The sequence below is a fragment of the Oscarella lobularis genome, chromosome 12 (genome assembly GCF_947507565.1).
Source record: "Oscarella lobularis chromosome 12, ooOscLobu1.1, whole genome shotgun sequence".
In the NCBI taxonomy this organism is placed as follows: Eukaryota; Metazoa; Porifera; class Homoscleromorpha; order Homosclerophorida; family Oscarellidae; genus Oscarella; species Oscarella lobularis.
In genome coordinates this window covers 2,564,357-2,584,534 of record NC_089186.1, presented here as the reverse complement: position 1 = coordinate 2,584,534, position 20,178 = coordinate 2,564,357, and the positions used below count along the sequence as shown (strand labels likewise).

The window sequence follows — 20,178 nt, the reverse complement described above, 5'->3', positions numbered from 1 at the left end:
GTTGCCAAGGTAAGACGCAAAGTCCCGCATATATAGACAAGTATTTATCCGTTTTATTAATGCTTGTAATCTCCACTACTACTGTAACTACAGTGTACAATGTACATGCATGACTATGAGTCAATTATCTCCTGAGGCAGTCTAACGTTGTAAAAGTAGCGATGACCCATTGCATTTCTCGCCGAAATGCGTTGACACGGCTCATAAATTAACATGGCCTAAAATTAATTAATTAATCAAATTAATAGTCTCCCCCTCCCCCTTACGTGAAGTAGATTGAGCCCATCTCGACTCATCCCTGGAATGATTTTCGCCAAAGATTGAGACGCCCATTTGGGAAAATTCTTCTTATAGTCCGGAAGTCCCGTGCACCCAGGCCAAATTTTATCATCCGGGGTCCCCAAAGTCCTAAAAAATAAAACAACAATAATAATAAATAATTTTTAATTTCTAACCTGAAAACGCGAAAAAGTTGATCGATTTCGGAATCTCCCGGAAATAGTGGACCCCCCTGAACCATTTCCGCGAATATGCACCCAATACTCCACAGATCGACAGGCGTGGAATAAAATCGAGCGCCAAGAAGAATTTCCGGCGCTCGATACCACAGCGTGACGACCTCGTGCGTGTAAGTGCGTACGGGAACGAAGAACGCGCGCGCTAGCCCAAAATCAGCTAATTTAATTCTCCCACGTGCGTCCACGAGGAGATTTTGTGGCTTCAGATCGCGATGTAATATACGGCGACTGTGGCAATATGCTATGCCGTTGAGAAGTTGATATAAATAGCTCTGCATGAGAGAAATTAAAAATAGTGCGCGTACATATCAAATTTACTTTGATTTGCCCGTCTGGTATCCCGTCTCTTGTCGTATCCATAAATCGTTTCAAATCCTGATCCAAGAACTCGAAAACGAGATATAGTTTTTTATCTGAATAGATGACGTCATCAAGGCTAAAGAGAACCACGAGTCTCGCGCGCGATGAAAGAAAGAGTCTCTATACGCGTCACCTGACGACGTTTGGATGCTTCAATTCTTTCAGGATCGATATTTCCCGTATGGCCGTACTGGGGACCCCTTCTGTTTCCCTATGAGACAAAACCCCGCTACACTTGCCCATATAATTTCATTCATTCATTTATTCGTTTACGAGTCGAGTCGTATCTTTTTCAAGGCGACGACTTTTCCCGTTGCGCGATCTTTCGCCTTGTAGACGACGCCGTACGTTCCTTCGCCGACCTTTTCGATCTTCTGGAATTTTTCGACGGGATCTACCATTGCCTGTTTCCGATTGGTCGAAGCTCGGGCTCAGCTGTAGGTTGCAGGGAGGAATCGGGTTTTCGCGAATCCGGGCTCGCAACCGTGTGGCCAATCCTCGACATTGGCGCCTTACGCGGGAACGTCGGCCCCGCTTCACTTTGACGTCACGTGGCACGCGTCGTGCCCCCGACTAGCGTGCGCCTTTCGCGATATCAACGGCCGGCGTTTTCGCGACTTTTCCGCTATGGATTCAGCGTCCTTACGTCGCCTACAGAAAATTCTCAAGTTCTCAGTCGAAAACGCGTCCGCTTCGACCAAAGAAGCGAAGAACGATCGAAGTTTGGACGAGTTAGAGGACAAGAAATGGCTTTCGGATGCGATGAGCGCTTATATGGGTCCAAGCGACGTCGAAGTAATGAAATCCTGCCTTAAAATCATCGCAATTCCAAACGTCGACGACGAAACCATCGAAAATGCTCTAGAAGTTCTCGAAGAAAAAATCGAAGACATTGATAACGCCAAAGGTAAATAATATCAGAGTGAAATATTTATCGATAAGGGGTTCGTAGATTTTGTTAAAATCGGTGGAATTCCTGTCGCATTTCAAATGCTTGATGGCACTCTTTGTTGGCGTGCTGCTCAACTTTTAGCACTTCTAGTGCAAAATAACCCTTTTTGTCAGGAAGCCGTTTTAGCTGGTGGCGGCCTTGAGAAATTACTCAAACTTGGGAAACGATTTCATTGTGGAGATATGGCTCTGTTAAAAATTGTCTATGCTTTATCCTCATTAACCCGGAATTGCAACAAAGCCCTGAGAAGATTTATTGAGCAAGGAGGGATTGACTTCCTGGTTGACGTTTTTCGAAAGGGAAATGAAAAATTGACTACGAAAGTAATTTTTATGATGAAGAACATGTGCATAGATGACGTCAGCATCAAGGGTAGAAAAATAGAAATCTTAATCAACGTAGAATATTGAATTATTTAGATCTTCTACTTGGGAGAGGATTTGTTGAGGAGTTGGTTCGTTTTTTGGTTAGATTGGAAGGCAATGGACTACGTGAAGTCATTCTCACAATGCTCATATGTCTCGTGGAAGAGAATGACTCATGTAAGAGGATTTGTGCAAGAGAAGATTTGGGACTAAAAGACTATCTACTCAAATGTGAGGAAGAGCTCAAGGGCAATGAAGACTATGAGGTAGTTCAACAATACAACCCCTTCTTATATATAATCTCTCATAGGATGTAAGAGAATTAGCAAAAAATTTGCGCAAAATATGTTTCAAAGTAAAATAAAATTCCCGTCATTTTTACACCAAACTTGACATAGAATTTCTGCTAGTGACGTCATCAGCATCTAACGTCTTTTCCTTCTCGTCTCCATCGCATCCTTGTGGCTCGGGTCTCACACCCATGTTCTTTTCCACAATCAAGGTTTTGACGTAACCTCCAAGTACTCTATTCAAATCTCCTTCCTTATCATTTCTCAATCGTCTTCCCTTACTCCTCTCCCTTTGAATTCCTGTATCGACTCGAATCTTCATCGTTTCTCGTTCCTCGCGACGCTCCTTTCGAATTTCGCCCTGTTTCCTTGCCAACCAATCATCGTAACTCGTCCTTTTTGCTTTTTCTTCCGCCGTTCGTCGTTTTGCCTCTTCCTCCTCCTTTTTTAATTCTTGATCCTCGATTTTTTTACGTCGCGCCTTGTCCTTCATTTCACTTTCCTTTCTCTGTACCCAAGCCTCGTATTTCTTTCTCCGCTCCTCCAATTTATCTTCCGGTTCCTTTTTCACCACTTCCGGTTTAATTTTCAGTGAAATTCGCTCCCTTTCCTTCCTAGCGACCCATTTCTTATAAGCAATTTCCCCTTTAGCCGCTCTATGATCATTGGCTACTTTCTCTGGCCCCGCCCCCTCGCTCTTTCTCCCTGTACGTATCTTTCTCATTGACCACTCTGCGTACTTTTTCGAGGCCGTTTCGCGTCGTTCTTCCTTAGCTTTGACCGTCTGTTTCTCTTGTCGCTTCGCGGCGCGTTCTTCGCGCGCTTTCTCGCGTCGAACGCGCTTCATTTCCTTCTCCTTCGCTTTCAGCCAACCTAGAATGCGTTCGTCGCTCGTTTCGGTGATTTTATGATCAGTCGGCTGCTTTCTAGGTCGCTCAGTTGTCTCTTCGATGACCGTTCTACGTTTTAGGGAAAGTTTTCGGCGTCGAAATCGCGGCGAAGTCGCTGGAGGCCTCGGCGCGGCGCGACGAGGTGGAGAAGCTCCGCCTAGGAGTGCCTGGATTTCGGAAAGTAAGGCTATTTGTTTGTCTTTCAAGCTGAGTGTCTCAAATCGCGAATTCATTGCTTCGACGTTGTTTGCTATGGTAACGCTCTGACGTAGAGGCTGAGCACGCTATCTAGAGTTCCTCGGAGTATTCGCCATGGAAAGAGGCCTATTTCTGCTGGTTTTTGCTACGTTTCTGTGTCTCTTAGGAGAAGTAAGTCTTTCGAAAGCAGTTTTGAAGCGCGTAATCGCCTATTCGATCCTAGATTCACTCGAAATCGGGAAAAGCCGACTTGAAGAACATTATCAGCGACGTAGACGACATCAAAGAGTTCAAAAAGCTTCTCCGAACGCGAAAAAACGTCCTTATACTATTCGGAAAATCAAGTAAGAGAGAAAAACGCGAAGAAAAGGCTCGAAAGCGATCGAAACGCATAGCAAAGTCCATGTCCGCCATTTTGCCTGTCTTTGGCGAAACTGCGACCGCAATGAAAGGCCTCGCGGCACTCGTAACAATCGATTGCAGGTGAGTTTGGGAGAAAAAATTTACTGGGGTCCCCTTTGAAACTGATTTTTTCAGTTCGTCATCAAAACTGTGCAAGAAATTAAAAATCCCGCCAGGTGGAACAATTCTGAAGCACTACAAGTAACAAAAAGATATTGATTATTTAATTAATTAATAATGATATATATGTATCTAGGGATGGGGAATTCAATAAGGATTACGATCGAAAGTTCACTGTTAGGGTATGTAGTATAAGAGATATGAAGCCTTTGTATTATATATCTGTCTTCTAGTCAATGAGAAACTTTTTGGATGATCCCACAGGGGATGCTCCTTGGGAAGAGGAAGCTGGGGCTGATGACGTTTTTCACCTTGACTCGGACAAAGTAAATTTGAATTTTTAATTTTATGACGTCACTTTTTTATTTTATTAGGAGTATCGCAGGATGTTGAAAAAGGAGAAGAAACCTATTCTATTGATGCTCTATGCACCTTGTGAGAAAATCAATAATAGTTTTTCAATAATTAATAAATTTTTTCGAGGGTGTGGCGTGTGTAAAATGATGAAACCCGCTTATGCTGAAGCAGCTACAGAACTCAAAGACAAAGCTGTATGGAAAAAAGGGGGGTAGGGGCAGCAATATCTATAATTCAATAATTATTTTAGATTTTGGCTGGAATGGATGCAACGAAGCAGGAGAATCGTCCCGTTGCAACTGAATTCAACATAACCGGCTATCCGACCATAGTCTATTTCGAGTAAGAAAAAATTAATCAATTAAAAAATAAAGAAAAAACGTATTTTTTCAATTAGAAAAGGCATCTATCAATACAATTACGGAGGAGGAAGAAGCAAAGACGAAATCGTCCAATGGATGGCAGAGTAAGACAACAATAATAAATATAATTAATTAATTAAATATCGTTTTTAGTCCTAAGCCGGCGTCAGAAAGTGACAAACCAGCGGAAGAGGAAGCGTGGTCGGACACGAGCGAAAATATTCATCATCTAACTACACTTGGATTTCAAGACGCTCTCTCTGACCACAAGTCACTTCTGGTCATGTTCTATGCACCATGTACGTCTAAATATTTAGAAATATTGGTTTATATTGTGACGTCACGTAGGGTGTGGTCACTGCAAGAAAATGAAACCGGAATATGAAAGCGCAGCTGCTACATTGAAGGAAGAAGGAGTGAGTGAAAGACCTACCGTATATAGGATTAGAAAGAAAAAATCAATAATTAATTTTTAGATTGAGGATGCTGTTTTGGCTGCAGTTGACGCGACGAAGGAACCCGAATTGGGAAAGGCGTACGAAGTCAAGGGATACCCAACAGGTAAGTATAGAATCTTTATATGAGGGCTTTGACTCACATTGTTCTCTTTAGTGAAATACTTCAAGTAGGAAGTCAAGGTTATCTGACAATTGTTACGTTATCCTATCCTCTTATAGGGATGGCGAATACGCGTGGGATTTCAACGAACGCACAGCCGATAAAATCGTCGAATTCATGAAAGAGTAAGCGATGACGTCACGGGGGGGGGATTGCCTCCTAAAATCTCTCTCCTTTTCAGTCCCAAGGAACCGCCCCCGCCCCCGCCGCCCGATCGCCCGTGGAGCGAAGAAGCGCCCGAAGTCGAGCACTTGACCTCGTCGACGTTTCGCGATTTTCTCAAGAAGAAGAAACACACGCTTGTCATGTTCTACGCTCCCTGTGCGTGACGTCACAATGGGACCGTCATTGTGACGTCATTTCTTCTCTCTTTGTAGGGTGCGGTCATTGCAAGGCGGCAAAACCGAAATTTCAGCAAGCGGCGATCGAAATACAAGGACAAAAGAAACAGGCGTTTGCCGCTGTCGATTGCACAGCTGATGGGGATCAATCCCTGTGCGTTGATGAGGGTGTTGAAGGCTATCCCACTCTCAAATACTATAACTATGGAAAACGATCGATTCGCTATGAGGGCGATCGCGAGACGAATGCGTTTGTGAATTTTTTGAATAACCCGGATGAGACGGGCGGGAAACCGCCACCTGAACCGGAATGGAAAGACGAAGTCGGCTCGGCCGTTCATCATTTGACAGACGAGACGTTTGATGCGTTTCTCGATGAGCATCCGTCCGCCTTAGTCATGTTTTATGCACCCTGTGAGAGAGGAGGTCCCCTATCTATGTTGAGACTAATTTGTTACTTTGAAGGGTGTGGTCATTGTAAGGCAATGAAGCCAGCGTTCAGCCAAGTGGCTGGGGAATTGGATGAGGTAACGTTATCCCTCTTCCTCATATAGGGCTTATAGAAGATCTTTGTTTCTAGAGTGAAGGCGTTTTGGCTGCCGTTGATTGTATGAAAGAAAAGCAACTCGCTCAGCAATACGAAGTCCAAGGCTTTCCCACTCTCAAATACTTCCAGTAAGATCTAATGAATGAATAGTTTCCGCCCCTAGGACTAGCGGGTTTCCTTAGAAACGGGGAGCTGGCCTTCAAATACGAAGGAGGTAGAACAGCTGACGCTCTTCGCGCTTTTATGAAAAAGTAAGTTTGATGAAGGAAAGGGGACCCCTTCTACGTCACATTTTTCTTAGTCCTAATAAGTCGGACTCGTCTGATGCGGGGAAAGAAGAACTTTGAGAGAGATTTTTTGAGAAAGTGCGCGATTGTGTGATTGTGCCCTCAATGAATTCAATTCACTCGTTTTTTGGCGTCACTTTGTATGCCGATTCAAGATGGCTGACAATTTTGATCAGGTAAGGATTTCCTCCAAGTCTCTCCACTTCCGCGAGAAGTCTAGAGAAAAAAATAGACAAGACTAGTAGCTACATCTAGTATCAATAGAACCCACTTTGTCTCCAAATCTTGAAGTACTGATCTTGTATACTCAAAAGACCCAGCCTAGAGAATTAATCAAAAATGGATATAGACTTAGTGCATTTTGAGACCTCTTCCAGACAATCGACGGCATACTTTTTCACTTCTAAATCCTCCGTTTTTCGTCTTAGTATGTCTATAGATTGCGTCATTAGAAGGTTGCAGTCTCGTTTTGTAAATAGCACTTACTCAAAATCTGACTGCCTTTTGTACCGTGATTCACGCCATGCACTACGGGAAATGAGAATTTTCCCTCTGTGATGTCATCAGCAAACGTTTTATTTTTGGCATACTAAGACACATAGATAAATAGAATTTCTTTATTCTATATGGAGGGTAGAGTACTTCTTCTGACTGCAAATTACAGTAGTCATCTCGAATTTGAAACCACAGACTTAGAATATCTAACAACGGTTGAAAATTCCTATAAGAAGACTTAAGTGATATCCTATCCCTGTCCCAGTGTATCCCATACCGTTTGTCATTACTAAATAACTGGGCAAAGTCCACAGCAAATTTAAAGAGACCTCCAGTCTCTAAGGAGAACAGAGGTCAGAGTTTATATGTAGTCTATGAGTTCTAACGTACTTTGTATGACCATGGCTTTGTATTGTTCCTCGGAGGGACATTGGCATGAGTCTCTCCATTGAATGTCCATTGCTTGGCCTGTGTGCAGTTCAAGCAATTGACCTTTTCTCTCACTGATTAGACGAAAGCAAATAATTTTATTTAATCTATGTTTACCTGTGAATATTTTCACTGCTTCTATGTTTCCCATTTGCGTGATTTTATCGAGAGCCATGAAGTAGACGTAATTTGCCGAATTGATCACGTGCGGAATGCCAAAGACGGCGTGCGCAACTTTGACGTCATAATAAAAATACGCGAGAAATTTAATTTTACGACACACCCACCCGGAATTCCCCGTCTCAATTTCGAAAAATCTTCAATATCGTCAATTCTATGAAATTAACTTTCCTCTAAAGCTAGGCAAGTGTCTCATATTTTGTTACAGTAGACTTGCATTGTGAAGCATTTGAGTCACTTCCTTCAGGCCGTCTAATTTTTCCTCGGGCACCTGAAGCCAGTGATTGAATGCCTTTGCACACAAAACGTTAGATCGGTGCGTCAACGCTACGATAATCGACTTACGTCGAGAAGTAAAGGTCTGATTCCTTTGCCGGGACATTGGGCCAGGTATTCATACGGTTCTAGCAATATTTCTTTTACGCTCTACGCAGAAACTAATCAGGAGCTCTTAAAATGTGGCTCATAGCTACTTTTTCTCTAGATCGTGGTTTCGTGAGATCGGGTTTTCGCTCTTCCATCGAAAAATATAAACAAATTGCTCTATCCGGGGAGCGACTTCGTGCGCATGCTACCCACGCCGACGAAAGAACATGTCGAAGAGAGGTACGAAAATCCTTCCAAATCCACCTAATCGATGGATTTGGCGATTCGAATCGACTATTTATTGACGCCTTGTTCATTTTCGATAGGTAAGGGAGGCTCTTCAGGAGCGAAATTCCGTATATCGCTCGGCTTACCCGTCGGAGCCGTCATCAACTGCGCGGACAACACGGGAGCAAAGAATCTATTCGTAATCGCCGTCAAGGGGATCGGAAGTCGTCTAAATCGACTCCCAGCAGCCGGCGTAGGCGACATGCTAGTCGCAACGGTAAAAAAAGGCAAACCCGAACTGAGAAAGAAAGGTAAAAGCGAAGCAAAGCCCCGCAATCGATTTTTAACACCAAAATCCTTACTCTCTAGTCATCCCAGCAGTCGTCATACGCCAGCGCAAACCGTATCGCAGAAAAGACGGCGTTTTTCTTTACTTCGAGGGTAACGCCCCCACAACGGAAACCAACACATAAATATTCAATAGAATACTCTCTACGTTTAGATAATGCAGGCGTGATTGTGAACAACAAGGGCGAAATGAAAGGTAAATGAATGGATAATTAGTATAGAATCAATAGAACCAATGTTTCTTTGTTTAGGTTCGGCGATCAATGGTCCCGTTGCTAAGGAGTGCGCGGAACTTTGGCCTCGTATTGCTTCGAATGCGCCGTCTATTGCGTAGTGCCGATTGCGGGGTTGTACGGTGCCCGTGAAATAAAAACACACGCGTAATGTAAATATTCCAGTGCGATGATATCACTTCCGGGGCTTGATCCGCTAACGCGAGCTCCCCGTCATTAAACTCATTACTAGCCGTCAAGTTCTCGAACCCAGGTGCGGTTTCCTTTCGTCTTACGACTCTTCTCTCTCTACCGGCGGTAAGTAATTCGACTAGACGCGATCCCTTAGGACGATCGAAAGCGCTAGTATCCCGCGGACCCGTCGTGTTTTGCTACAGTTCAACGAAAAGAAGCCAGTAAGCGTTGACGTCAACAGAAAGTAGCTACAGTGCATCGATCGAGTAATTCCCCTTCGTTTTTAACGCTAAACCTCTCTCATCCCATTCGTTTCCCGTCTCGCCCCCTTTTTCCTTCCGCGCGCTCGCGCGAACGAAAATTAGACAACATTGAACGCGCGCTTTCTTAGCATCAATGAAATCGTCGACTCTCGTCTTTCTTATTTCCTCTTTGACTGTCGCCGCTTTATCGCCCGCGGCGCTGGCGACGATGACTCGATCGATCGCGATAGCGAATCCAGGTGGGGTCGAACTCTCGTGCGTGAGCGCGCGCACGTCATATCCACCCTTCTCTTCAAATAGCTCGCATTCTTGTCGCCGGGGAACGGCTTATCGTCGCTTCGAAGTAAGATTTTGACGCCGGATTTCGATCGTTCGTAACCGATGACCTTCGCTTTCGTTTTCCCGTCTCACAGGGACGCTCTTCGCGCGTTCAAAGTCGAAACGTTCCATGAAGGAAAACCGCAACAAACGGTAAGTAGGAGAAATGAGAGTCCGTATCCTCTAACGAACCCTAATCCGGTCATTCCGGTGACTGAGAGAGATGAAGACCCTTACTTCCTTCTTCGCATCTTGATGCATAATCACTCCATAGAGAGATTAGATTCCAAGAAAAACATCTATCTTAGGTCAATATCAGTTCGAATCGGGGAACTATGTGTCAGATTGAAGGCAGCCCTGAAGTCAGATAATAATAGATTATTTGGAATTTTAGCTGACTTTTTTTATATACAAAGGAATGCTACAATTTTCCCAAAGTTCTCTCCATTCCTCCAAATCGCACAGACACTCTTCTTTTCTGTGGAACGAATGCTCTTCTGCCTCGCTGTCAATATCGATCGGTATGACGTCATTGATTTATATGGGTAATTCTATTAATTAATTTTGACATTTTTAGCTATCGAATCTCAGCAATGTTTTGCTGTCTGCTGAAGCGACCCGAGAATTTTCGTACTGTCCTTATGAGAAAGATCAAAGCAACGCGTTTGCTTTTACTGGTCAGTTTCTCTTCATAGTCCTTTTTCCATAATTTCACTATTATCAATATTAGATCGTGGTGATCATTGCTATGGGGCGACTTTTCTGAAACGAAATAACGACAAGGCGTGGTTCAAAGTGAAAAATCTCGGGGAACAATACGTCAGAACGATGAACAAAGATTCCCATATAAAACCAGGTTATAATAAATAATTAATATTATTTAAATGATCACGTGACGTCTATTTAAGATGCTGACTTTGTGAAAATATTTGAGGATACTGATCACGTGTATTTGGCCTTTCGAGAGAAGGGAAAGGAAGTCGATCAGATGGTCATTTCTCGATTGGCCAGAGTCTGTAAAGTGAGTACATAAAATTAAATAATTTTTATATGTAATTAATTATGTAGAATGATACGGGAACTGGGAATAATGCTATTGTCTCGCGTGACTCGTTTTTGTCGTTTTTGAAAACGAGACTCACGTGCACGACGTCATCAGGATACACATACAACGAGCTGGGTAAGAAATTAGGTAATACTTATTATTTAATTTTATTGATTCTTTCATAGTCTCTTTTTCGGATGCTTACGTCATTGGCAATGAAACAGTTTTTCTGGGAATATTTAATAATAAAGAGTAAGTACTGTAAATAATTTTTATTTAATTAAATAATATTTTTAATTAAGAAACGGGCCGCCAGCTTCAGCTGTGTGTCTCTATAAATTGAAAGATATTCATTCAATTTTTACGACGGGACTAAAGCATGACATTGTCTCGTCGAAAAGTCGAGACAACGCCCCATCTGTAAGCCAAAAATAAATATAAATAATTACATAAACGTATTGATTTATTTCATAGTGTGCCACACTTCCTCCCGAACTGGAAGCATTGAATTTCAATTTAGTGGATCCCCTTCCACAGAGCGGTCAACCCCTTGAAGTCACCTACATGAATAGGTAACAAAGTATCTGTATCTATATAGGATAGTCTCTCTCTAATAAAGAATACTAAATAGTGTCTTGGGAAAATATAATACTATGTTTGTTCTCCGTGACGTCACGTATAACGGAAGTGACTGCGTAATGCTTTTTATTGGAACCGGTAAGCGCGACACCCAGTCACTAATAATTAAGTTTCAATTTTAATTTTTGAAGATGGCGGGAAACTTTGGCGCGCTGTTGTCTGCAAAACGATTTTTCAGACGCTAAATGAAATAGATATCGATGCGTCTGGTCCCATTCAAGCAATCACAGCCTACGAACCAGAAGACAAATTCAAAGTAAGAGCACAAGACATTTTGAGGGGTCCTCCTATAGAAATACAATGAATTTTTTGAATCATAGACTCAAATCTTTGTTCTTTCTCAATCCAAAGTCACTTCCTTTCCCGTATACGGCTGCGATCACAGTGAACAAAGGCAAGCAAAAAATTTCAAAATTAATATTTATTTATTTATTTATTTATTTATTTAGCTCTTGTGTTTCTGATTTTCTTTGCGGATGGAATTGCGATACGAGAACGTGCGCTAGAAGACCGAAAGCCTGCACAAAAAGGTCCCCAAACAATTAAAAATTAAACATTTAATGAACGAATTATATAGTTCCTGTGATCTCAAAATCACTTTGACACCATGCCCAGGTAAAGAAATCCAATTGAATCAATTAATTAATTAATTTAATAATTATTAGGCTTGAAAACGGATTCACCAGTGGAAACGAGAGACCCAAACAACAACGTAGAAAATCCCACAGGAGAACCTCATGTGGAACCAACCCTAGACCTCACACTAGGAGGTAACCTAAAAATAAATAATTAAATAATATTAATCCATGTATTCAGGCGTCCATGGCAACAAAGACGATTCCGCGAAGAAATATTCCGTCAGCGTCATCATAGGCGTCGGAATTGGAGTGGGAATTGGGGCCTTCATCATCGCATTTCTTCTCGGATTGGTCGCCTATCGTACGTATAACAAAAACAATAAATTTGCCTCGGATATCGCATCCGGGGGTGAAGTCATCATGACGACGAAAATCAATCTAACGCCGACGACAAATCGTCGTGGATCAATAACAAAAGGGCCCTCCTTTGATAAACAGGATTCCGGAATTGATCAGGATCAAGACTCCGGCTACAGCAATGCGAAAGCTCTGAAAGCGTAGAGTAAGGCTTTGGTTTCTTGACGCGTGTATATAGGCTGTTGCTTTCTTTCCTTTTTGTTGCTGAGGCCAGATCCTCCGTTTTTCAACATAAATCACGTGGTGTCATCATAATCATTATTATATATAATAATTAACGCAACGAAAAAGCAAACGCATTGTGATTTTTTAGACTGTTTTGAAGCAAAGTGACGCGTTTGTGCCGCCGAATCCAAAAGAATTCGACATGGCAACAATAGAATTTGAGTGACGCACATCCTGCGCTTCATTGGGAATATAATTCAAATCAAATTCCTTACGATCCGAAACGCTATCCAGATTAATAGTCGGCGGGAAAACCCTCTAAAGAAAAAAGGTCAGAAATTAATAAATACATAAGATTAGTACATATACGTGGTGTAGAGCGAGTGTCGTAAAGACGGCTTCGATTGCCCCCGCTCCCCCAAGCAAATGTCCCGTAGCACCTAGAAGACACCCTCCTAAAAAATCAATAAATCAATAAATTTATCATATATACCTTTTGTGGATGACACGGCTATGTTGCTGCGTCTCGATCCAATCAGCCTTTTAATCGCTTGATTCTCAGCCGCATCACCTAGAGAAACAAAGTCTTATATGGAAAACAAAGCCCTTATACTAGTACCCAAGGGAGTTGAGGTTCCGTGCGCGTTAATATAGTTGATTGCGTCGGCGGATTGACGAGCGTCGCGTAGTGCCGCCTTCATGCAATTCAACGCGCCCTGACCGTCTTCAGACGGCGCTGTCACGTGACTAGCGTCGCCTAAATCAACAAAATCAATTCCTAAATAACAACGAATTATTTATTTATACCCGATAAGCCGTAGCCGATTATTTCAGCGTAGATTCGAGCGTCACGCGCTTTGGCTCGTTCCAATTCCTTCCCAGGAGGAAATTGACTATTTTAATTTTGAAATTTCTATGTCTAACCTCGAGGAAAACGATTCCGCATCCCTCTCCCATAACAAAACCGTCTCTATCCTTATCGAAAGGTCGCGACGCTTTTGCAGGGCAATCATTGAAATTCTTAGACAATGCTCGAATGCTAGGGGAGCCCCGTTTAATTAAAAGACACTTCCCTTTAGGGGATATGCGTTACCTGCAGAACCCTGCCATTGAAAAGGGCTTCGTTTGACTGTCCGTTCCCCCGGCGATCATGGCGTCGGCGTCGCCGGAACGGATGAGTCGAAAAGCGTCGCCAATTGCGTGTGTCCCCGTCGCGCATGCCGTAGAAACGGCGTGATTGGGGCCCTGGGGTTCTCCAATTAAAGGCGAGGGAACGGCGCCTCTATCATCGACCCTTGCCTTCAATTTCAACTGTAGACTAACAAAGCCGGCCGTCATATTGATCAATATGCGTGGGATAAAGTAGGGGTTGATGCGTTTGTAGCCCTGGGAGGGGGAAGGGATACTTTTTAATTCTCCCAGGGTCTTTTCTTTACTTTTTCTCTGAATATTTGCGATGTCTCGGCGATATCGTCTAAATCGATCATACCCACGCCAAGAGTAACACCCTAAAGAATACATAAATTAATTATCTATTTATTGTATTGAGACTTTATACGATTCGTCTTCTTTCTTCTTCCGGCATATTATCAATCATTTTTGGACTATATCCGGCATCAGCTAATGCTTCATTAGCCGCGGAAAGGGCATAGGCCGTGTGAATAGAAGCAAGTTTTCGCTCCTTTCAAATAATTAATTAAAAAAGATCAATTTTTAAATTTCTGAGGCTACTAAACCGATTTGGGAACGACTTTGTCGAAGTCAAACTCTCCTTTGCCGGTGCCACGTGGGACGACTCCCGCTAATTGAATTAAATTAATAATTCAATTAGTCCATGCGGCGATTGATTACGGACCTACGCGAGACGGAAGGTCTTCGTAACCTGTATCCACGGCACTTAGAATGGAATGAAAAGTAGATACATGTTTTGAAACCTTTTCCGGATGTTCGGCGAATTCCGCATTCAGCTTTGATTAGGCGTGGCCAAGCGTGAGGTACTCCGACGCCCAGAGGAGTTACTAGGCCTAGATTCGCGTTGGTTTTTGCGTGGAAGGATTGTCGCGACTAGTCACCTAATCCCGTCACTACGACTCGTCTCGATCCCATTGTAGCGGCGGTGTGATCAGATGACGACTCACTTGGAAGTGGTCACTCGCTCTACGCGTGGCTGCTGGCCAATGAGATTGCGAGTTTGCTTGGCGATCGAGACCGTTACGTCATCGTGATGGAAACGGTGCACATGCGCAAATAAATCGTGTTATGAGTACGTTACCTTCGGCGACAGAAGCGAAGAAAGCCGTGGTGGGTCAGGGTGACCAATTGAAAACACTTGCTCGTCGTTTCGGAGTGCGTGAGGTAGACAACCTGTGAAATTTACTAAACGATTTTGCTTCTAAAACTATTCTTGGTGACTTGTCGTTGGCAGAGGCGCAGATGGAACTCGTCTGTTCGTTCCGCGATCGATCGATTTACGACGATAATCGCGAAGAAGAAAAATGAGGATGAATTGAAGAGTTTTCTGTGTGCGGAAAAAGGATTTCGATCTGAGCAGGTATGGAATGGTTGCGTTTTTCATCGATGCACCTTATTGTATTCTCCTTTTCGTTAGTTCAAGAATGACTTTTCATTAATTCACTATGTGGCGGGAAGAGAATTTGATTCGGCGGAGGAAGCCGATGATTGGCTCAGTTGTGCGCTTTGGCGGAAGAATCAAGACATTGAAAAGGAATCAAGGGTATGAATACGTTTTGGATTGGTAAATTAATTGATGCGCGGATGCAGGATAGACTCTACCCACTTCACTGTGCGTGCGAGTGGGGAAATATTTTTGGCGTTGAATGGCTCATCACTCACGGGGCAAATGTCAACGTGAAAGACCTCGTATGACTTGGAATTGATTTCATATGGTTTCACTCATCACTCTTTTTTAGGCTGGACGTACGCCATATTCTTGTGCCTGTTTAAGTTCCATTGACACAATGAAGAAAATGCTCTATCTCGAAGAACATGGCTACATTTTGTTATCATCTGAAATTGTAACAGAATTGATATCAACCCTCTCGCAACAATTACTTTTGATTTATAGGTTTGGGCAGCTGAAATTCAATTTTCGTCATTTGAAAAAGCAAACAAGATTTTTCATCATCTCGTCAATGAAAAGGGATTGAGTGTCAATGCTACTGATTGGGTGATACATGATGTGCTTTTTTGCTACATGTGCAATATTTGGAATAGTTTGAGAACACTCCTCTGCATCATGCCTGCTTAAAGGGAAGCATTTTTGGAGTAAAGTGGCTCATGGAACATCAGGCTGATATCAATAGCATCAACAGGGTTAGAAGATTTCACTTGTGATACTTTTATTCTTATTTTATCTTCAGTTGGGCATAACGCCTTTTATGTGTGCGTGTAAAAGTTTCATCGATCGTTCAGCGAAAGTTCGCTACTTGGATGCAAAAGGAGCAGTCTGTCAAGCACAAGATCACGTGAGATGTTGTTTATTTGCTACAAAGTCAATCGACAAATCGTCGTCTTTTATTCAGTATAGGAAGACGGCTTTGTTTTATGCCACCAATCCCTCAGAGTGTGAAGATGACGAAGTGAAAGATGTTCTTCGATATCTTGTCATTGAGAAAGGCATTGATATCAATTCTGTTAATAAGGTTGCATTCTTATGATATTTTGCATTTTTGTTTGTTAATCCTATTTTTAGGAGGGAAGGACACCCTTATTATACGCATGTGATCAACATCCTTCTTTCCTTGTCATTCAACAACTAATTGAATTAGGAGCTGATCTTTTTGCCACAGACAAGGTTAGTCAGAATTCTTGTTCCTCACTCGTTCTCTATTTAAGTATTTGTAGAACAAACAAAATGCATTGCATATCGCTGCACAGCGTATAAATATAGACAAGTCAATTATTGATCTATTGATTGAGAAGGGTTGTGACGTCACGTGTCAAGACAAGGTGACGTGTTTTTCTTGTAAATTAAAGAGAATTTATATGCGTGTTTTCAGGACGGTAAAACGCCTCATCAGGGGCCAAGTGATGGTGAAATAAGAGCTCTCCTTCGACAGCATTACGTACGTCATCATTTTGATTCAGTTTCCTCCTGTAATTAGTGTAATAGGACGCCGCTCGATTTTCCGTTCTTCAACAACGAAAAATTGTTCGGCCAGATTCGATTAAAGTGTGCGTAGTTGGAGACGAAATGGCGGGAAAAACGACGTACGTGAATTCTCTTCTTCAACTCAGTAAATCCTCACCCAAAGATGAAGATCGTACACCCGGGGTTGATATTCATAATTGTAAAAATGAGGAAATTGGCAAAGGATCGTGGTGGGACTTTGGTTCCCAACCCACATTCCACAGCGCACATGGGCTCTTCTTTCAACAATCAAATACAATATTTAATCTCGTCCTTCCAATTCGAGAAAAGATTTCGCAAGAAACGGTTGGTCGCCTTTTACAAGAAGGACAATATTGGTGTGCGTTCACGAAAGCTTCAATGAGAACGCTTCCGCCTGACGAAAAATCGCGCATTCGTCTTGTCGTCATCTTCAATCTCATTGGTATCAATGAGGAGGCGGGAGTCAAAGTGCGCTTCAAGCTGGAACAAGTCGCAAAATGTCTTCAGGAAAAATTCGAAAGCACATTTAAAGTGTCACACGTGATCGAAATGGATTGCAGCAAGAGCCAATCGAATCGCATAAAGGACTGCCGAGAAAAAATGAAAAGAATACGTAAAGAAATGCTCAAGGTAAACGACAGAGAAGCCACTTTGTTCACTTGAGTGATTTCTGTCCACAGACAGCTGATGGTGTTCCCAGATTGTGCCACGCTATTGAAAAGTATCTTTCTCTTCCCGACGGGAAGAGAAAACGTCCATTGGCATATTTTCTGACGAGGGACGAATTCGAGAAGTGGGTCGCTGAAGAGGTCGGCATCACTTTGAGCGAAGACGAGAAAAAAGTCGCCGTCGAATATCTCGAGTCATCCGGAATAGTAAGTAATATTTATCAGTATTAAGCTAAATTATTTTGATGTAGATAATTAATCTGGGTCGTCGTATTTGCGTTCGACCCGTCTGGCTTTGTCGCAACGTCATCGGTCCTCTTCTCGCTCCGCAATTGGTCCACTTCGGCATGCCACGTGAAAAATTCGGCAAAGCGTCAAAGGAAGACATTAAATCCGCCCTGAGAACATTCGAAGATTATCTGAGTAAGAAAGGCACTCCGTCTCCATTCGAGGTGGCAGCAGACGAAGCAATCGAAGTTCTTCTCTTCCTCGAACTGTGCATTCCTCTCGAAGGAGGAATGTATCAGATTACTGCTCTTCTTAACGATGAAATTCCGGCCAACGCTTGGGCAGAAGATCCAAAGTTTGACGTATATCGTGGCCAACGATACGAGTGCGATAAGTCGGTCGACATCATTTCGCCGTCGTCATTCGTCATTCTCCAGTCGCGCTGCTCTCGCATGGATAACGTCAGCCATATTGTATGGAAAGACGGCATCAAATTAATAAAGATTGCCGGTAGCAGAATGATCCAGTATCTCATCACAATGAGCATAAAGAAAGGGCATCACTGCATCGACGTCGTCCTTCGCTGGGCGAGCAAAGACGACTGTGAAACCGTCGCGAAGGAATTCCTCGACGAGCTCAAGTCAATGATCGCTGCCGTATGCGACGAACGAAGTCCTGGAGTCATTCTCAACTGGTTCTATTTGGACAGTTCTCACCTGAAACAACTCAATGCTGACTCGGCTATTTATTCATCGAGGGAAGTTGATCAGAAAGTCAGTGGCAGCTCTCTCCATCACAAGATACTTTCCATTCGGCCAGAAGGAGATAACGTTTGTTGCATCAGAGACTTAGTCATCCTTGCACCTGAAATCGAGTTTCCTTCAGGTATTCGCACCTTTGAAAAGTTCTTTTTCTATTATTCTTTCTTTAGGCCCTTTTCCTGCCGATGACGAGCCGGTGTCCGATGGGTTACTGAAGGCTTGCGCGGCCGTCGACGATACAGATCTGGACGACATCTGTCTAAATTTTCACATCGGCGGCAATGAGCGTAGTAACATTTGCGAAGAGACGAAAGGCATCGTTAATCGGCGATTTGAAGCGCTGAGATTGTGGAAGAAGAAGCGAGAAGAACCACCAAAAGTAAGCCTACTTCTGGGGTTGTTTGATTTCATGAAGGTCGGGCGACATATTATTCAAAAAAAATATGAACAACTGTGTCCACGTAAGTAGACTGTCTTTTAGTATTTTATTTGTTTAGGGTCTTTACAACTTTTTTATGTTCTTTTTTATAACATTTGTTACTGGCTTGGAGTTGGTATTTTATTTTTTTTTACGGTGGCTGGCTGGGGTCTTTTTTCTTATGTTCTTATTTGTTATTGGCTTGGAGGCGTGGTCAAGCGCTGGATGTTTTTCACTCCAGCTTGGAGGCGTGGTCCAACGATGAAAGTTTACACGTCATCGATCGTGATAGGCTTGCGCGTACGCATGCGCTCAATCATTTGAAAGATGCACCGGCTCGAACATGCAGAACGTCGTCGCTCCGCCTCTAGCTTAGTCTCAAGGCAAGGCGAATGAAAAAAGCGTCTGCAAAACGATGGCAATTATTGAATAGAGTCGAGAGAGAGCAGTTGGCTTCGAAACGAGCCAAAATCGAATCACTCATCGCTCGCGTTTAGTCTCGCGTAGCCAGACCTCTCTCCAGTGGTGGTTAATATCACCACAGGAGAGGGTCTGGGGAACTTCTTTGATCTTCTTGTGTGCCGCGCGTAGGAGTGACATGATGTCATCCAGATCGGGTGACAATCCAATAAGTAGCGGTTCCAATGCTGGCTAAAATGGCAGCTGGCGAATCGTTGCGTGCAGATCGAACGAGCCTTACTATGGCGGTATATTTGTGTCAAAAATAAGAGCTTGAAGTAACAACAGGACTTCGAAGCAACAACGTTGCTGTTATGTTCAAAGCAGCAACGTTTCGGTGTTGTTGCTTCGAAGTAATGTTGTTGTTGCTTCGAAGTACTGTTGTTGCTTCGAAGTGCAGCTATTGTTGCTTCGAAGTGCTGTTGTTGCTTCGAAGTGCTGTTGTTGCTTCGAAGTACTGTTGTTGCTTCGAAGTGCTGTTGTTGCTTCGAAGTACTGTTGTTTCTTCGAAGTACTGTTGTTGCTTCGAAGTACTGTTGTTGCTTCGAAGTACTGTTGTTGCTTCGAAGTGCTGTTGTTGCTTCGAAGTGCTGTTGTTGCTTCGAAGTACTGTTGTTTTCACCATTGCTTCGAAAATGACGCATAAGACTCATGTAGATGAAAACCACTGCTCATCTTAATCTGTGTTTTTTTAAAACGTATAGTGCCAAAGCGACGGAAAGAAGATATTTTGCAATTTTTTTATTCGAGAAACAAGCTACAAGCCTGATTGCAGCTAAGAAACGCAACCCTAACACAACACAAGTAAACGGAGTTGACTCCACACAGCCCGATATCCGCTGTTGGGATGATTAGTCTTTACGTCTCGAATCTCTTCAGTCAACTGCTCATCCGATACGACGGTGTAGGTATCCGCAACACTAATGCGAAACTGCGCCATGCGGCGGCGAATCGTCGATGGAGACACTCCCAAAAGTAACGCAATTTTTGAAACACTGAAATCGTTCGCTAATAAGTACTCCAGCTG

The 20,178-nt window shown here is 43.0% G+C and overlaps 9 protein-coding genes across 9 annotated transcripts; 5 read left to right on the top strand and 4 right to left on the bottom strand.

Annotated features, from left to right (window-relative positions):
- Window positions 1-33: 33 nt before the first annotated feature.
- On the bottom strand, window positions 34-1,421 carry LOC136194108 (cyclin-dependent kinase 2-like). Its single transcript, XM_065983153.1, has 6 exons — window positions 1,152-1,421; window positions 1,012-1,089; window positions 837-954; window positions 456-790; window positions 267-408; window positions 34-218 (listed from the first exon to the last, which is right to left on the bottom strand). Exons 1-6 carry the CDS (start codon window positions 1,277-1,279, stop codon window positions 114-116), a joined length of 906 nt encoding a protein of 301 aa, XP_065839225.1. The 5' UTR covers window positions 1,280-1,421; the 3' UTR covers window positions 34-113.
- Window positions 1,376-3,059, top strand: LOC136194107 (hsp70-binding protein 1-like). Its single transcript, XM_065983152.1, has 5 exons — window positions 1,376-1,785; window positions 1,831-2,202; window positions 2,250-2,461; window positions 2,506-2,550; window positions 2,606-3,059. Exons 1-5 carry the CDS (start codon window positions 1,506-1,508, stop codon window positions 2,606-2,608), a joined length of 912 nt encoding a protein of 303 aa, XP_065839224.1. The 5' UTR covers window positions 1,376-1,505; the 3' UTR covers window positions 2,609-3,059.
- Window positions 2,693-3,608, bottom strand: LOC136194019 (uncharacterized). Its single transcript, XM_065983025.1, has 2 exons — window positions 2,768-3,608; window positions 2,693-2,721 (listed from the first exon to the last, which is right to left on the bottom strand). The coding sequence occupies exons 1-2, from the start codon at window positions 3,606-3,608 to the stop codon at window positions 2,693-2,695; spliced, it is 870 nt and encodes a 289-aa protein (XP_065839097.1).
- Window positions 3,609-3,636: 28 nt separating this feature from the next.
- LOC136194103 (protein disulfide-isomerase A5-like) lies at window positions 3,637-6,743 on the top strand. Its single transcript, XM_065983147.1, has 21 exons — window positions 3,637-3,744; window positions 3,797-3,917; window positions 3,969-4,056; window positions 4,111-4,176; window positions 4,232-4,277; window positions 4,329-4,421; window positions 4,470-4,530; window positions 4,579-4,646; window positions 4,703-4,794; window positions 4,850-4,918; window positions 4,968-5,113; window positions 5,163-5,230; window positions 5,291-5,375; window positions 5,427-5,439; window positions 5,492-5,557; window positions 5,614-5,753; window positions 5,810-6,187; window positions 6,239-6,300; window positions 6,354-6,448; window positions 6,503-6,571; window positions 6,622-6,743. Exons 1-21 carry the CDS (start codon window positions 3,688-3,690, stop codon window positions 6,665-6,667), a joined length of 1,929 nt encoding a protein of 642 aa, XP_065839219.1. The 5' UTR covers window positions 3,637-3,687; the 3' UTR covers window positions 6,668-6,743.
- Window positions 6,613-8,353, bottom strand: LOC136194106 (geranylgeranyl pyrophosphate synthase-like). The gene is made up of 12 exons (XM_065983151.1): window positions 8,185-8,353; window positions 8,057-8,137; window positions 7,918-8,003; window positions 7,819-7,865; window positions 7,649-7,765; window positions 7,493-7,594; window positions 7,380-7,440; window positions 7,250-7,328; window positions 7,094-7,196; window positions 6,976-7,040; window positions 6,879-6,928; window positions 6,613-6,823 (listed from the first exon to the last, which is right to left on the bottom strand). Exons 1-12 carry the CDS (start codon window positions 8,230-8,232, stop codon window positions 6,724-6,726), a joined length of 939 nt encoding a protein of 312 aa, XP_065839223.1. The 5' UTR covers window positions 8,233-8,353; the 3' UTR covers window positions 6,613-6,723.
- LOC136194110 (large ribosomal subunit protein uL14) lies at window positions 8,177-9,043 on the top strand. Its single transcript, XM_065983155.1, has 5 exons — window positions 8,177-8,317; window positions 8,404-8,616; window positions 8,675-8,746; window positions 8,808-8,849; window positions 8,905-9,043. The coding sequence occupies exons 1-5, from the start codon at window positions 8,305-8,307 to the stop codon at window positions 8,985-8,987; spliced, it is 423 nt and encodes a 140-aa protein (XP_065839227.1). The 5' UTR covers window positions 8,177-8,304; the 3' UTR covers window positions 8,988-9,043.
- A 52-nt stretch (window positions 9,044-9,095) lies between these two features.
- On the top strand, window positions 9,096-12,615 carry LOC136194104 (semaphorin-6A-like). The gene is made up of 21 exons (XM_065983149.1): window positions 9,096-9,183; window positions 9,264-9,281; window positions 9,452-9,562; window positions 9,624-9,666; window positions 9,737-9,794; window positions 9,950-10,003; window positions 10,058-10,162; window positions 10,219-10,318; window positions 10,372-10,497; window positions 10,550-10,662; window positions 10,710-10,821; window positions 10,872-10,938; window positions 10,989-11,106; window positions 11,161-11,258; window positions 11,318-11,403; window positions 11,457-11,581; window positions 11,646-11,719; window positions 11,775-11,855; window positions 11,903-11,940; window positions 11,991-12,095; window positions 12,142-12,615. Exons 3-21 carry the CDS (start codon window positions 9,457-9,459, stop codon window positions 12,462-12,464), a joined length of 1,932 nt encoding a protein of 643 aa, XP_065839221.1. The 5' UTR covers window positions 9,096-9,183; window positions 9,264-9,281; window positions 9,452-9,456; the 3' UTR covers window positions 12,465-12,615.
- Window positions 12,557-14,666, bottom strand: LOC136194105 (3-oxoacyl-[acyl-carrier-protein] synthase, mitochondrial-like). Its single transcript, XM_065983150.1, has 14 exons — window positions 14,558-14,666; window positions 14,420-14,509; window positions 14,341-14,367; window positions 14,222-14,286; window positions 14,044-14,166; window positions 13,922-13,993; window positions 13,785-13,871; window positions 13,579-13,730; window positions 13,410-13,524; window positions 13,293-13,359; window positions 13,105-13,242; window positions 12,979-13,056; window positions 12,855-12,925; window positions 12,557-12,803 (listed from the first exon to the last, which is right to left on the bottom strand). The coding sequence occupies exons 1-14, from the start codon at window positions 14,589-14,591 to the stop codon at window positions 12,630-12,632; spliced, it is 1,293 nt and encodes a 430-aa protein (XP_065839222.1). The 5' UTR covers window positions 14,592-14,666; the 3' UTR covers window positions 12,557-12,629.
- A 71-nt stretch (window positions 14,667-14,737) lies between these two features.
- Window positions 14,738-18,899, top strand: LOC136194096 (death-associated protein kinase 1-like). Its single transcript, XM_065983137.1, has 16 exons — window positions 14,738-14,840; window positions 14,911-15,036; window positions 15,094-15,219; window positions 15,267-15,365; window positions 15,416-15,520; window positions 15,571-15,672; window positions 15,720-15,818; window positions 15,866-15,970; window positions 16,028-16,147; window positions 16,198-16,299; window positions 16,350-16,454; window positions 16,505-16,570; window positions 16,618-17,247; window positions 17,298-17,492; window positions 17,537-18,398; window positions 18,445-18,899. The coding sequence occupies exons 1-16, from the start codon at window positions 14,745-14,747 to the stop codon at window positions 18,741-18,743; spliced, it is 3,237 nt and encodes a 1,078-aa protein (XP_065839209.1). The 5' UTR covers window positions 14,738-14,744; the 3' UTR covers window positions 18,744-18,899.
- The last annotated feature ends 1,279 nt before the right edge of the window (window positions 18,900-20,178 follow it).